The sequence below is a fragment of the Drosophila biarmipes genome, chromosome X (assembly GCF_025231255.1).
Source record: "Drosophila biarmipes strain raj3 chromosome X, RU_DBia_V1.1, whole genome shotgun sequence".
In the NCBI taxonomy this organism is placed as follows: Eukaryota; Metazoa; Arthropoda; class Insecta; order Diptera; family Drosophilidae; genus Drosophila; species Drosophila biarmipes.
Genome location: NC_066611.1, coordinates 7,290,723 through 7,306,172, shown reverse-complemented (window position 1 = coordinate 7,306,172; position 15,450 = coordinate 7,290,723). Strand labels below are relative to the sequence as shown.

At 34.0% G+C, this 15,450-nt stretch overlaps 2 protein-coding genes across 6 annotated transcripts in view; one reads left to right on the top strand and one right to left on the bottom strand.

Moving 5' to 3' along the window:
* Positions 1–2,749: 2,749 nt before the first annotated feature.
* LOC108028392 (negative elongation factor E) lies at positions 2,750–6,239 on the bottom strand. 2 transcript variants are annotated; one of them, XM_017100247.3, is made up of 2 exons: positions 4,090–4,982; positions 2,750–3,569 (listed from the first exon to the last, which is right to left on the bottom strand). In XM_017100247.3, exons 1-2 carry the CDS (start codon positions 4,612–4,614, stop codon positions 2,949–2,951), a joined length of 1,146 nt encoding a protein of 381 aa, XP_016955736.1. In that variant the 5' UTR covers positions 4,615–4,982; the 3' UTR covers positions 2,750–2,948. The 2 variants fall into 2 exon arrangements, with proteins under 2 accessions (XP_016955736.1, XP_016955820.1); XM_017100331.3 differs by lacking the exon at positions 4,090–4,982 and adding an exon at positions 5,374–6,239 and having other exon boundaries at positions 2,751–3,569.
* A 3,613-nt stretch (positions 6,240–9,852) lies between these two features.
* Positions 9,853–15,450, top strand: part of LOC108030513 (uncharacterized) — a 72,460-nt gene continuing 66,862 nt past the window's right edge. Inside the window, exons 1-2 of one of the 4 annotated variants that reach the window (XM_050890552.1) lie at positions 9,853–10,062; positions 10,526–10,924. The gene's annotated coding sequence lies outside the window, so the exon portion shown is untranslated. The other 3 variants (XM_050890551.1, XM_050890550.1, XM_050890553.1) reach the window with 3 other exon arrangements.

Below are 15,450 nucleotides of genomic sequence, written 5' to 3'. Positions count from 1 at the left end.
TGGATTGCTAGTAAAATGTTAAAAAAAAAATCTTTGAATAGCGGTGGGATTCGAACCTAGGATTTTATTAGAAGAAATAAAGAATTCATCTTCACCAGTGCCTACATGACTAAAAACAACTTAAATTATTTCGATAAAATATTTCTAAGTATGATGGTAAGCGGTGGGTGTTGAACGTATTACGTAAAAACGTATTAAAAATTGTTTATAAAAATCATGAGATATGGATATGATTTTTTTGCACTGTAAGAATCGACTGGCAAAGCGAAGGGCGATAGGGGGAAGCGATGGAGAGGACGAAAACGAAGGGAGGAAGAGGAAGACGTGGTAACGACCAACGGCAATAAAAATTCAGAGCAAGGCGAAACAAAAACAAAACAGGAAGGACAGGGCAACAAAGTTATTAATGACCTGCTGCTGCCGCTTTTATTTTTCTTACTTTCTTATTTCCGATGGGCACATTTTTTTTCTGTTATTCTCTTCTTGCAAAGCGGCAAACAAACAAAAAGGAAATCAGCAAGGCAAAGCAGGGGGAGCATTAATCGCTGAGAAAGCGCATAAGAAAAATGAAAACCCCCACATGTGGCGCAGAGAACTTAAGAGATTAGCGAAAATAAGAGAGAACATGCGAAAAAGAAGGAAACAGGACGGACAAGAGACCGAAAAACTAATCCCTAATCCTCGAGGAATGCGAACCGCACCTCTAATGGGTTCTCGAAAGTATTAACTCTGGGACATCGAATTTATTGCAAGTAAATGTTATAAAATTCCAAAGAATAATTTAAATTCCAGTTGTTGATATATGTTAAATAAAATACAATAGTATTCCACACAATAATCAGAATTCCAGTTTTTGAAAGTCGATTCTTTAATGTTTTTTCTCGGAACCAGATCTATTTTTAGAAATTTTTTAATTTTTTCTTAAAGACAGTAACATGTTTTTCCACATTTAACTTTAAAATTTTTAAGGGTTAACGTTACCAAAGGCAAATAACAGTAAAAATTTGATCGAATTACATGAGAACGTTGTATATGTAGTATGTTTGTATGTATGTAAGCATACATAGAGAACCCGTAAGACAACCCCTTTCTCTTATTTTTCGCCCTTCTGCCATTCACCATCCACTTTTCGCACCACCTTGCTCACCGACGAAAAAATAGAGAAGCACAAAGAAAACAAAAGAAACTAGAGAACACGACCTAACCGAAAATACACAGGAAAAAATACCCAGTATTCGTAAATAATATAATTTTAAGTTTCATTATTTTTTAAGAAAAAAAAGTTTAAATGTTTCTTTTAATGCTCTTTCATCAATGTGTTACAACTATGAAAAGTAATATTAAAAAAATTAACAATAATCGTTAGCGAATTTAAGAACATTTTTTTACTGTTCTCAAATTTATCAAATTTTTTTTCCTTATTACCACAAAATAATAATAACATATTCATAAAAGTGTGCCTTTTTTCTCCCCGTGCAGCGATAATAGAGCAATGTGTAAAAGGGCAAGATAGAGGGAGAGAGAGAGGGCGTTAGAATGCGAGACAGGGAGAAACGGCGGTATAACGGCAATGGCAATGCCAACAAATTAAAGTTACTAAAGCAAAGGAAACGGCAGAAAAAAAGGAACGTGCGATCAGAAAAGACGGGGAGTGGGGAAGAAGCGGAGTCCGGCAAAGAAGGCTCAAATAAAAGAATAAAAGAATCGCAGTCGGCAGCAGAAAACCAGAAGAAGGAGAAGAAGACAAAGGAGAAGGGAGGCTGAAAACAAAAAAAGAGTGTGGGGGGGGGGGGGGATCCGCATGCAGAACCACTCACTCAAATTTAAAATGAATAAAAACCGGTTCGGTTCTTTTTTTGTTTTTATTTTTGCCTTTTTGCCCCCTCTTTCCTCTCGCGACTCCCTTTCGTCTTTCGCCGTTAGCTTCGCATTTGCCATTTTTGCACTTTTGCGCCGCGATGCAGGCTCCTAAAGTGTCATTTTTTGGTTCTTATTCAGCGGTTTTGAGTTTGAAAAAATACAATATCTCTAAAAACATTTTTTTATATTTATATTTATAGTCTATTGTTCTCACCTTCACTTTGATTTTTTAAAAAATTTTCAAACCTTATAAAAGTACCTAGAAAAGTCTAGGATTTTTTTTTATTTAAAACCTAAAAATTTTCAAAGAATAAAACAGTTTTTTGAAATCCTTGGTATTAAACAAATTTTTAATTTAATGTTATTTTTTTTATTTTTATTTATGTTTAATTGTTCTCACCTTCACTCTGATTTTTTAAATATATATTTTTTTAACTTTGTAACAGTACTTAGTCAAATTCTAGGATGTTTTTAAATTAAAAAACTAAACATTTTCAGAGAATAAAATAGTTTTTTGAAATTCTTTTACTTGGTATTAAAAAAACATTGAAATTTTACTCTAATGTTTATTTATTTTTAAGCTTAGATCTTAAAGCATATCATTAAAAAAAAAGTTTGATCCATAGAAAAAATAAAGTATAAACCATTCAACTTCTTGGGTAAATATTTCAGAATTACAAACTTGATATAAGATATAATAATAATATTATATGGGAACACATTATCAGTTTAAAGAGTTTCAAAACAATCTTACCAGTTGCTTTGGAGATATTGTACCTAAGTACCTGTAAAAGTACCTAGCCAAATTCTAGTATTTTTTTATTTAAAAACTAAATAATTTCAGTGAATATCTTTTTTGGAACCCTTTTTACTTCGTTTAAAAAAGACAATTTAATTTTTACTTTAATGTTCTTTTATTTTTAACAAATATTCGATTTTGTAATGCAGTTGGCTTAGCTCTTAACATGTATCATTAAAAAAAAGCTTTTGGGTACATTTTTCAAAATTACAAACTTGTCATAAGATATAATAATAATATTACCAGCTTAAGGAGTTTCAAAACAATCGTACCTAAGAAACACCATCGGCTATTTTCCCGCCGGCAGAAAGCGGGCCTCGAACGAGAGGCGGTTCATGCGGCCGTAGACGAGCACCTCGCTGATGATCCGCTCGGCGAAGAGCCGCTGGTCCGGCCTCATGTGCCGGAAGTGGGCCGCCATCCGCCTGCCGATCAGCTCGCACTCGTTCTCGCTCTCGCTCTCCCGGCTCCTATCCCTATCGCGCTCTCTTTCTCGATCCCTCTCCCTGTCTCTCTCCCTCGCCCTCTCCCTTTCCGGAAAGTCCTCGACTCTGCGCTTTCTCGCCGCCTGCCCGTAATCGGTGTCATCGCTGCTGCGTCTTCGCCGGATACGGATGCGCCGCCCGGCCTTATCCGTGGCCAGCGATTCGGAGTTCGGATTGTGTCGCAGATGAGCCGAGGAGCCCGACGGATTGGCGTACGGACTACCCTTGATGCTGCCCATGGAGTTCGCCTGGTAGTCGTCCAGCTTATGCTCCGACTTCAAGTGCACGGCGGTCGACTCCGCCTCGGGTTCCTGGTCGTGTTCGGGTTCGGGTTCCGGCTCGGGATCCCTCTCGCCCTCGGCCACGGCCTCGAGGCGCAGTACATCCTCTTCGGTGTGAAAGGCTTCCGAGAACATATCGTCATCCTGGGAGCACAGGTAAAAATAGAGCAGATTACTATGGTATCGCATGACAAATTTAAACTATATAAAAATACTACAAAAATACTACACAAATACTATAAAAATACTATAAAATACTACAAAAATACTATAAAAATACTATGAAAAATACTATAAAATACTTTGAAAAATACTATACAAGAATACTATAACAAATACTATACTATAAAAAAATATTTTTGATACAAGTTTTGGTTCCCAGTGATCTTATGGTATTAAAACTTAGAAAATCGGGGTAAAAAATACTATAGATAAAATACTTTTAAGTTTGAAAAATGTCGTTATCTCGGATGGGACTTATAGATTTTCCTGATCGAAAATATTACTATATTATAATATATTATTTATAATATTCAGAATGATCTAAAAAGGAAGGTATGAGAGGTCCTGTAAGATTTGGTTCAAAGTATACCAAAAACTACGTTTAAAATTTCAAAAAGTTTCGGATGTTTCGGTCCCACAAGTTTCCCATAGAGCCACTCACTTCGCTGACCATTTGCTGGACCTGATCGCTCTCGGATACCTCGGTCAGATCCACGCCGTTCTCCACTCCGCTCTCGTGCTGCGGCTCGTACACCAGGGTTTCGTCCGATTCCGCGACGGGCTGGTACACCGACATGTGCTCATCGCCATGATGCAGTACTCGCGCCTCCTCGTCCTGTTCCTGGAGCACCACATGCCCCGACTGCATCTCCCCTGTTTCCAGTTCGTACAGGAAGTCGAGCTCCTTGAAGTACCAGAGCGAGGGCACATAGTTGTGATCACTCTCCAGGACTTTGCGAAGTTCGCGGCGGTACGAGGTCCGGAAATTGTTGATCTTCCGCTTCAGGGTGTGCACGTTGGCATGCGGATCGGAGGTGCGCATCAAGTCCAGCAGCCGGCCGTAGGACTCGTTCTTGAGCCGGCGATCCCGGTACACCTTGCTGCGCACCAGCCACAGCTCCGGCATGGAGCGGTACATCTGGAAGAACTCCGTCCAGTACTCGATGGCCGTGTGACTGTGCGACATGGCGGGCGACCGGAGAATGAACCTGAATGAACGCCGCTCGTCGTACGACCGGCGGGGCGATTGTCGTACGACCGCCGTCAAACCGGGTCGAACGAGACGTCAAACTGGAAGACTTCCCTTTCACAGTAATAATATCTAACTTACAATGGATCTAATTATACGTACATATATTTATCTATTGTATAGATAATATTTTTCCTTAATTTATGGAACTATAATTGTAAAAAAAATGTCAGTGTGCCCATTTCAGGGTAAGCAGATATACATATATATATATTTACTTTTATAAAGGCTTTAGTATATTTTCGACCATCGAAATGACCAAAAATGTATTATAAAAAACTTATGCAGTAGTATTATTCATTTAGTTTATTACAATTTTAAAATATTATTGACCATCCAAAATATACCAAAAATACATATAATAAAACATGTACATGCGTAGCACAAAATACTTTCTTTAATAAACAATTTGAATTGATTATTAAACATGGAATATATTAAAAAAATAAATATATCAAACATGTAGGCAGTATAAAATACTTACTTTTATAACAATTCTAGTATATTATTGAAATATACCAAATAAATATACAAGAAAACATAAACCCAGTATAAAATATTTACATCTATCATATATCACCATAGATAACATTAATAATAATAGTAAAAACTTTGGTAAAATACATAAGGTATATCTATTTATGTATATTTTTTACCCACAATAATAATACTGAAAAGTTTGGTATTTTTACTCACATGAATGCTGGTCTCGTAGGGACTGTCGTCCATGCTCTCCGACTTCACCCTGACCGGCGATTGGATGTTGAGGACCGGCTTCAGGAAGTCCATGAGGTGGAACCACCAGAGACGCGGCTTGTAGCCATTCATGGAGGCCTGCACCTTCTTGATTTCGCGCCGGTAGCAGCACCTCAGCGAGTTGATCTTGCGTTTGACATCCTGGACAGAGCAACCGCCGTTGACGCGCCTCAGGATCTTTAGCAGTTCCTGGTAGCCGGGCTCCTTTTTCTGCTTGGACAGGTAGTCGGGACTGCTGCTGTCCCACAGGGCGGTGAAGTGGCGATAGCAGCTGATGAACTCCTCCATGACCTCGGGTTCATCGTACAAATGATTGGTGCCCACGGGGGACATATTTTTGGCACTCTTTTTCGAGGTACTTTTTTTCTGTAGTATTTGTTTAGTATTTTTTTTTTAATATCCGATCAAAACCTATGTATACAAGGCTATATCTTCAAAATACGCCAATTGACAATCCCAAAATCCGCGTTCGTTCCGAAAGACTGACGCTGAATGATAGAGAATGACGGCGGAGGAAATGGTATTACAACTTTTCACTTGGTATGATGTTGTGGGCGCCTTTTTTTTGCTTGGTATGACGCGGCATGACATGCAAGTGCAACGTGTATGAACGGCCTTTTCCTGCCGCCTCCCTCGCCCTGTCCTCCGCAGCTCCCTCTCGCTCGCTCTCCCTCTACTCTTGCTTCTTTTATTTATTTATGTTTGTTATAAAATGTCGCTGCTGCAGCAGTTGCTTTTTCCCCTGCGGCGGCGTTGCCGCACTTCACTTGGCTTCGAACATGTTGCGGCGTTGCCGCTTTTGTGTGTGCCCGTGTTTTTTGCACTGAAAACGGGCAACGCTGCACGGCTCTGGCTTGGCGAAATGAAATGGAAAAAGCGGAGAAAAGAGCGTTTAGAAAAATGTTGCAAGTCTTCCGCCGGCCGGTTGCAAACAACAACAAAGAGGGGGCGGCGAAAGGGGGCAGGCGGAAAAGTAAAAAAAGAAATTGGAGGGAGGGAGGGAGGCAGGAGAGAGGGGAGGGGGCCAGGAGACCTAATAATAACAAGGCAAGCCAACAACATCCCATATTTATAGACCTGAAACATTAGCGCGAATGTGCTCAAAAAGGATTTGTTTTCAGCTCGATTGATTAATTGCATTAAATCAACAATTATTTTTGCATTTTAATTTGTTAAATTAACAAATATTTGCAGAATTCTCACCGTTTGCACAGAGAACAATTGGCATTTATAGGTTTTACTTAAAAATAACATTAGGATTTATTGATTTAATTTAATTTTCTCAGTTTAATTACAATTTCTTGTAATGTAAATATTAATGTTAAATTATGCATAATAAAATTATAAGGCATAAATCTTTAAAAAAGTTAAAAAAAAGACTTAACATAGTTTTTAAATATGAAGTTAATACAGAAATAAAATTAAAATAATATATATATATAACCAATCTAATTTTTTTTTATTATCTTTTTGAGGGATTAAAACACATAAAATGGACTGGAAAATCTAATTTATTAGAAAAAAATATAACAAATTAAAAAAAATTTTAAAAAGGTAAAAAATATTAGAAATTTGTTTAGTTTGGAAGATTTATAAATATAGCTTAAAATATATAAAATTGAAAAGGAAATTTTTTTTCAAATTAAAAAAAAATTTTAAATAAGGTAAAAAAAATGTCAGGTAATTTATTTAGCTTAAGAGATTTATACATACATAGTTTTAAATATATAAAATTGATAAGGAAAAACATTTTTATTTAAATAAAAATTTGAAAGAAAGATATGAAAGATTTATACATAGTTTTGAATATTTAAGATTGATTAGGACATTTTTATTATTAAGGGTGATAAATAAAAAATGAAGTAACAGTTTCTCCTATAAAATTTCATAGTTTTTAAGATTTTTTAATTTAATTAAATTAGTAAACAAATAAATTTAGTAACACAAAACAAGGGGAATTCAAGTTCTAAGGCTTGAAATATCTATTCTATATATATTAAAATGTACCAAAATATGTGTCACTAAGCACGATCTAGCTCTGTTTAGTGGCAGCAATTAAAAAGTACATATGGATTTGCATTTAATTAGCGAAAAGCGCTCTGCAGACACAAAGACACACTTGCGCACCTGGAAAATGGGTTCGATGGGCGGCGGGCGGCGGGCGAACATGCAACCTGATTGAGCGATTTGCAGGTAAATCGCACGTGTGCTCGGCTTTTCCTCTTTTTCCGCCCCTGGGCTCGGCCTGCGCTGGCCGTTGCCCTCGGCCCGCCGCCACCCACCGCCCACTGCGCCACCCGCCCCCTGCCGCCGCCCGGCTGCCCCCTGCGACCCCGCCCCCCGCAGACCGCCTGCGCTCAGCGCATTTCACTTTCACTGCAAATTGGCAAGTGACGAAAAAACAGAAAAAAAGGGAAAAGCGGGAAAAACAAAACACATGAACGCAGACGAATGAAAATTATCAGGGGGTTGGGGGGAGGCGCGGGGGAAAATACGGCAGAATGAAAATTAAACCACTGCAAATGCTCGTTTTCAATTTATCAAGTGTTTTGCCAGGCGAAAAGCCCGCGTTGCCCAACTACATCGTGAGTTTGGTATAAATAAATAAATAAAAGCATAAAGTTTGAAAGGCTATAGCTCGAGACCCATCGAAGCTACTTCTGTTATTTAAGTTTTATAACTTAAGTTAAAATATTTTGTCTTATAAGCAAAAAATTAAATTAAAAAAAAATAATTACTTAATATCATGCAACTTTGTAATAAACTTCCTAAGACCAGTTATTTTTCTATCAAAATATTTTCATAGTAATTAATAATTAATTAAATTAAGCTTATTAAATACTTTCATTAAGAATGCTTATATATTTGTGTTTTTCCTCATAATACCTTCCTCATAAATACCTTATAAAAACAAGGACTCATAAAAAAAGAACATATATCAATATGTTTAAAATTCAGAAAGGTATTTTTGAAAATGTAATATATTAATGAATATTGTTATTTTTATCAACTTAATAATAAAAAGTTATGGTAAATAAGAAATAAAAAAATAAAATACCATATTTAACAAAAGTTTGTATACAAAAAAATTATTTTAGATACCTCTAAGAATGAAATACAAAATATAATAAGCATTTCTGGGTATAAGATACAAATGTTTAAAAAATATTTTTAAAATTAAAATTTCTGTTAAAATGATATATGCATTAGTATTTTAAAATATTAAAAAAAAAAATAAATAAAAAATTTGATAAAGGGTATGTATTTAAGATATGTTCAGAAAAATATTTACATAATAAAATATGAAGTATAAATTTATACATTCATATGTATTTAAAACAAATATTTTAAAAATAAAAAATTACAAATTAAGTAAAATGTCTTTGTATTCAAGATATGCTCAAAAAATATTTATAATTTAAGATGGGGAGCAAATTTATACAAATACGCACATTTAGGTAAGTTAAAAAATATTTTAAAAGTAAATAAAATTAATAACTTAAATGTCCCTGTATCCAAGATATGCATAAAAATATTTATATAAAAAAAAACACATACATTTATAAAATTAAAATGCGAAACAAGTGAATACAAACACATGTCTTAAAGGTATGTTTAAAAATATTTATAAAGTACAAAAATGAATAATTTTGTAAAAATGTGTATGTGTTAAAGATATGCTGTAAAAATATTTATAAAATAAAAAATGTATGATTAAGTATAAATATTTATGTATTTAAGATATGTTAAAAACAATATTTATAAAATATTTACAAGATATGCTTGACAAAATATTTATAAAATATTAGTTTACTGAAAATGTAAATGTAAACAAAAAATGTTTATTATAACAAAATAATATTTAAAATAAAACCCAAATATGATTATTAATACCACTTATTCTAAAATAATTGTGATTCTCATAATGTTTAAGCAACGTTTTTATTTTTAGGTTATATGAAGAGCTTCTACTACCTGAAGTAACAACCCTTTATATGTGATATGTACATGTTTTATATAGAAAAATTAGGATAAGAACATATTATTTGCCAAAAGGTTAATTCATCTCTGTTGTCCAGCTGTGCGCAATAATTCGGGAGGCCACTGTGCCGGTTCGCTGCGCCGTGCGAAACGGTTGCAACCGGTTCGCAGCGGTTGGCTGCTCGACGTCGAGCGCGCGGTTCGGCGTTCGCGCGCCACTCTGATTAACGGCGAAAAGCGAGGCAAGGCAACCGGGCCACTCTCTCGCTCCCTCTCTCTCTTTTTCGCTGGAAATTCCATATTAATTTTGAAGAAATATTAAGATAAATTTAACCGATATCCCCAAATCACTGGACAGCAACTTTGCCGCTTTTGCCGAGTCAACAAAAAAAAAAAGCGAAGGAGGTGGTGCGGGGGGAAGCGGCTGGCGATAGGACGCAACCTCGGCCGCGGTTGCGGTTGGCTCTGCCGACGGCGCTGCCGGCGTCGCTGCCGTCGAGCTGGCGCTGCGTTGTCGTTGTCGTTGTTCAATGACTAAAAACTCGGGTGTGTGCTGCGCGCAGAGCATGTGAAAAATTGACAACGTTTGCGCCAGATAACATATACGTTGCGAATTTATTTATAACAAATTCACGAAAATTAACCGAGGTAAATGTGCAACGCAATTCGTTGAGTAAAACAAGGAAAAAGCGAAAAAAATCGAAAAAATCTACGTACATATAATAATCGTGCGGTTTTCTCTGTGCCCATGTGTGTGTGTGCGTGTGTGTGTGTGTGTCGGTGTGCCAGCAAGAGGAAAGAATGTAAAAAGAAGTTAAGCTGAAAAGGCAGTCGAAAGAAAAGGAATATATTTATAAAAATTGCGTCGCGATTTTTTTCTCTCCCTCTCTCTCTCTCTGTCTCTCTCTCCCCCCCCACTCGCTTGCTCCCTGCCTGCTCCTGCTCTCTCGCTCGCTCTCCCATTAAAGTGGAAAAATTTCTAAATGTGCTTGTGTGCGTGTGTTCTAATTTTTTGTTGTTTAATACATTTACAAATCGAAGAGGAGGAAAAAGAAGTCGCACACACACACATACGCACACACAAGTAGGGAGAGAATTTGTTAACCAACAGCGACAACAACAACAACAACAACAACAACGAAAAACACAAATTTTTTCGGTCCGACAACGCCCCGTGCCAAAAAGAAATGAAAATTCTACCGTTATTTGCCTATGCCCGCCCCTTCGCCAAAAGGAATACAAGATAAATATATATGTATATATAGATATATGTATCAAAGTATATATGTGCAAAAGTTAACTTTTTTTTACTGTTACGCTGCTGAAATGCGAAAAATCAATAGAAAATGAGATATCGCGTTATTTGTGCCGTTTGAAAGGAAAGAAAAAGGAAAAAGAAAGGAAAAATTGCAATTCAAATTAAAGCTGAAAGCAGAGTTAAAAAACTTATTTTCATGGATTCTCACGGATTTTTTCATCGCGGACTTAAGCAACATCCCTCGTCCAACGGGTAAGTTCTGAAAAAAAAGTGTGTAAACCCCATATCTTTAAGGTTTTTTTTGGGGTTTTTGAACAGTTTGTGCTGGAAATAAGCCTTCTCTATAGGAATTTACATAAATGTAGTGTTTCATCCTAGGCAAAAGGGTGAAAATCGCTTGTAAATGGAGGTTTTCTATATACGAAATAAGAAAAGATGTATCCCAACAAGAAATCTTTTAAATAATTTCGATCAACAATCATATATGTGATATATAATATCTTCAATGGGTTTTCTTTGGAAAAAACTTGGCAAACTTGTGAACCAATCGGAAAATATATTCATTTTTTGACTTGTTTTTGAGATATAATATGATGAGTTCAATTTTATTAAAGAACTCATTTTATAGGAATAAAGTTTTGAAAATACAAACAAAATAATTATATATATAATTGGTGATAATATTTTTTGTTTGTGATAATATTTTAGTGTTTGAAAATGTGGCTAAAAAATATTTACAAGATTGAAATACTTTTTCAAATTTTGAATTTGAAAAAATGTGCTTTTGATTTGGCTTTCAAAAGTAAAAAAAAATCGAAATAGGCAAATTTACCAAAAAATACATTATTACCCAGTGTTTATAAAAACGAAACCCTATACCAAAAAAATAAATTTTCCTTGAGTTTAATAAACCAAATGTTCTCCCTATAAACATTATTGATATGTAAATGTGGAAATATTAACTAGAAAATGCGAAAATCCGTCGGTCAGTTGATAAAATTTTAGAAATGGTATTATAATCAATTATTTGCAAGAAGAACTAAAATTATTCGTTATAATGCTTTTTTTTTATATCTTTAAAGGAATATTAATGGCATAGAAACAATAAATTTTAATAAATTATAGATTTATATTATTCAACAATCTAATAGGAATGGAGGAATTCTCATATTAACTGAAATAAATGATATACAGATAGATATAAGGGTTTTTTTGTTGTCTTTTTATTTTTATACATTTTTGATGCTAATTTGTATACTAAAGAAATACTTTCAATATGAAATATAAATATTTAGAGTTTTAAACTATTGATTAAAATAATTTAAACAAAGAATTTTGAAGATAGTAAAATGAAACTTGTTTCCTATGGTCTCAAGTACATATCTCAATGGGAAATCGTATATATTTCGAATATAATGAACTGAAACCGTGTAAAAAACCGAAGTTCTGGTTAAACTGGTTTGAAAACCTCCCTTTTTGTGGAACCAAGTGCTTTCTGGGCTCCTCTGAGGCTTTCCACGTGAGTTTAGAGTCCGCGATCTGGTTCTTCAACTCACTTGATTTGGTTTTTGAACATCCAATTCCCATTCGGATGCCCCTTGTGTTCGTGGTTCTCCTACGTGTGGCGCCAAAAATATCAAGTTTTTGTCAGTCTTCTATATTTCGGTGTCTATTTTCTGATCTTCCCCGGGTCCCCGCCTTATATGCGGCATATATTTCCATACATTTGGGGTCTTATTTTTCGGGGCCGGGCTGTGGAACAACTTCTCTGCGCACGTATGTATTGCATTTTAATTATGCAAATATTACTGGTGTCTCTCGGTCCTACCAATTTCTTTCTTTTCTGCGCTCCACAGATATATCTGTATATTTGCCTATAGATGGGGCATACGTGGCCTGTGGTTCTTGCTTTTGTTGCTGGCTGTCTCTCAAATTTTTTCCTTAGCTCTGCTCGTTTTTTATATTTTTTCTTCTAAGCCGCACGTAGAATTTCTTGTTGAACCGGTTTCTTTCTGTTTTTTGTTTTTAGCCGTGCTCACCATATTTTACTTGTTGCCCCGCACAAACCAAAAGATATATTGGAAATAATAATGATGAGATCTTTTAAAGCTCGCTTTATTATAAAGAAATGAAAAATAGGTTCTGAAATATGGACCTTTTTTGATTGCACAGAATGGGATTTTAAAACTAGTTTTAGATGGATTTTAAAAATTGGTTCTGAAAATGTTTATTAATATTTTTGATTTTTAAGAATTGGATTTTAAAAATGGGTTCAGAAAGTAATTTTATTATTTCAAAGAATTGGATTTTAAAAATAGGTTCTGAAAATATATGAAATTTTTGATTATAAAGAATGAGATTTTATAACTAGTTTTATATGTTATTTTGTATTACTAATTATTATTATATATTTATAATTACAAGGAATAGGTTTTTGAAAATAGGTTCTGAAAGTATTTTGTAGTATTTTTGTTTATAAAGAATTGGATTTTAAAAATACATTCTGAAAATATTATTTATAATTTTTGATGATAAAGAATTGGATTTTAAAATAGGTTCAGAAATTATTTTTTATATTTAATATATCTTTGCTTATAATATAGTATTAGTATTTTTTTTTTTGCATTTTTAAGCCTAAAAACTACTATTATTTTAAAGATCTATAGGTTCAGAAAGTAATTTTTATATATTTGTATTATAAAGAATTGCCTTTGGTTCTGAAAATATAAATAATTTATGATTATTTAGTATTGAATTTTATGTTCCGAAAATATTATTTATAATTTCTGATTACAAGGAATTGGATTTTAAAATGGGATTACAATTTCTTTTTATAATTAATGTATTTTTGTGTATAATACCTTTAATATTATAAATTTGCAGTATATGGATTGCTTGGTATTTTTTAGTATTTTTAAGCCTAGAAGATACTATTATTCGAGCCCCATCTGTATATATCTACATATGTACTTGGTACACGGATTTTCTTGTTGTTTTCCGTCTGTTTGCCATTTTCTCGCTCATTTAAATGCAATCGCAATCCGCATATTGATTTTTCCTCCTCCAGAAAGACAAAAAACCTACGAAAACAAAAAACTAAAGCCGAGTTGGTAAAAACAAAGAGAAATACGCAACTCGCACGAGAAATAAAAAAAAACTTCACGTCCGAATGAAGTTTGGCAACCGCGCCTCTTCGCCGATGGCAAAGGAAGATGAAGAGCCAAACAAAAGTAAAATAAAAGAAGATAAAATAGAAGGAAATCGTAGAGAAAAGGAAACCAAAGCAAAGCCAAAACCACCGTCCTTGTGCTTTAACCCTTTGATGAAATATTCTCAAAGAACTTTAGATAATTAATTTGAACCCGGGAGAAATACAGTTTTTAATATTTATAAAAGGGTTAATTTAATAAATTAATATTTGAGATTATTGTATCTATATTTAGGTAGTTTTGTTAGATACTTTTCTGGAATATTACATTTTAAGCTGGGGAAATAACATACATTTTTGCATTAAGTACATTTTTAATTAAGCATATTTTATGGATTTTATTTGATAATTATTTACAAACTATATTCCTAAAGTAATAATGAATTGGAATTTTTGTTAGATAAATTTGTTAGAATACAACATTAAATTAAAGTGGAAAGCACTAACTTATAAATAAAGTAAAGAATAGGAATGGGTTAATTAAAGTACAAACTTTTGGATAAATGCCTGAATAATTAAAGCAATATGTCTGGAAAACATCTATATTACTACGATATATTTATACTTTGCATTTGGCCTTCCAGTAAATTAAAATAAAACTGGAAATATGGAAATGAAACGGGGGAACGACGCAAGAGTCGCCAAAAAAGTGTCACTTGGCATTTTAATGGAATTTCTGTGTTTGCCAGCGGCAAAAACAATGAAGCACAAATTTATGTAAAAAAATCAACAAAAAATGCCGAAAAAAGGCAAATTTGAAACCCCAACGAAACAAAGCACAGCGCAAAAGTCAAAGTTTATACATATTAATAATTTGTATTTTTCCCGCCAGCGAATGTAGATCATATCTCCTTTTTCTATTCACTCTTGCCCCGTCTGAAATTTCCGCTTATTATTCCACTGCAAACTTTGAACATGTGAAAGTAATTTAAAAGCAAATTATTTGCTCTTGTTCTTATCTCGCAACTTTCTTATCGCCCCTTCCTGCTGCCCCCTGCTTCTTCATCCGTCCCCTCTTTGCGCGCTCTTTCTCACTATCTACGCGACTCGAATGTTCTTGAACCTGAAAGAAGAGGGGGGGAGAAGGGGAAATAAAAGAAAAGAAGGGGAATGGGGGGGGGGAATAAAAGAAGAAAGAGAAGCGGGAAAAAATAAAAGAAAAAAGGGGAAGAGAGACCAGAAGAAACGGTCTTTATATGGTATATGGAACTAGAAAACTTAGATAATCTCTGGAGATTTTACTTGATTTACATATTATAAAGATTATTTTGGAATTTCTCTATCATTTATAAGTTTTTATATAGTACATGGAACTAGAAAACAAAGATAATCTTTGGAGATTTTATTTTATTTCCATACTTTAAGGATTATTTTGGAAATTCCCTATCATTTATAAGTCTTTATATAGTATAGAAACTAAAAAACATACATAGGCACTATTTGGAGATCTTTTATTTACAAATTGTAAAGATTATTTTTTTTTATTTATTATTTCTATTTATCAGTCTGTATTTAGTACATGGAACTAAAAAACCTATTAAACCTTTGGATATTTTGGTTTATTTACATA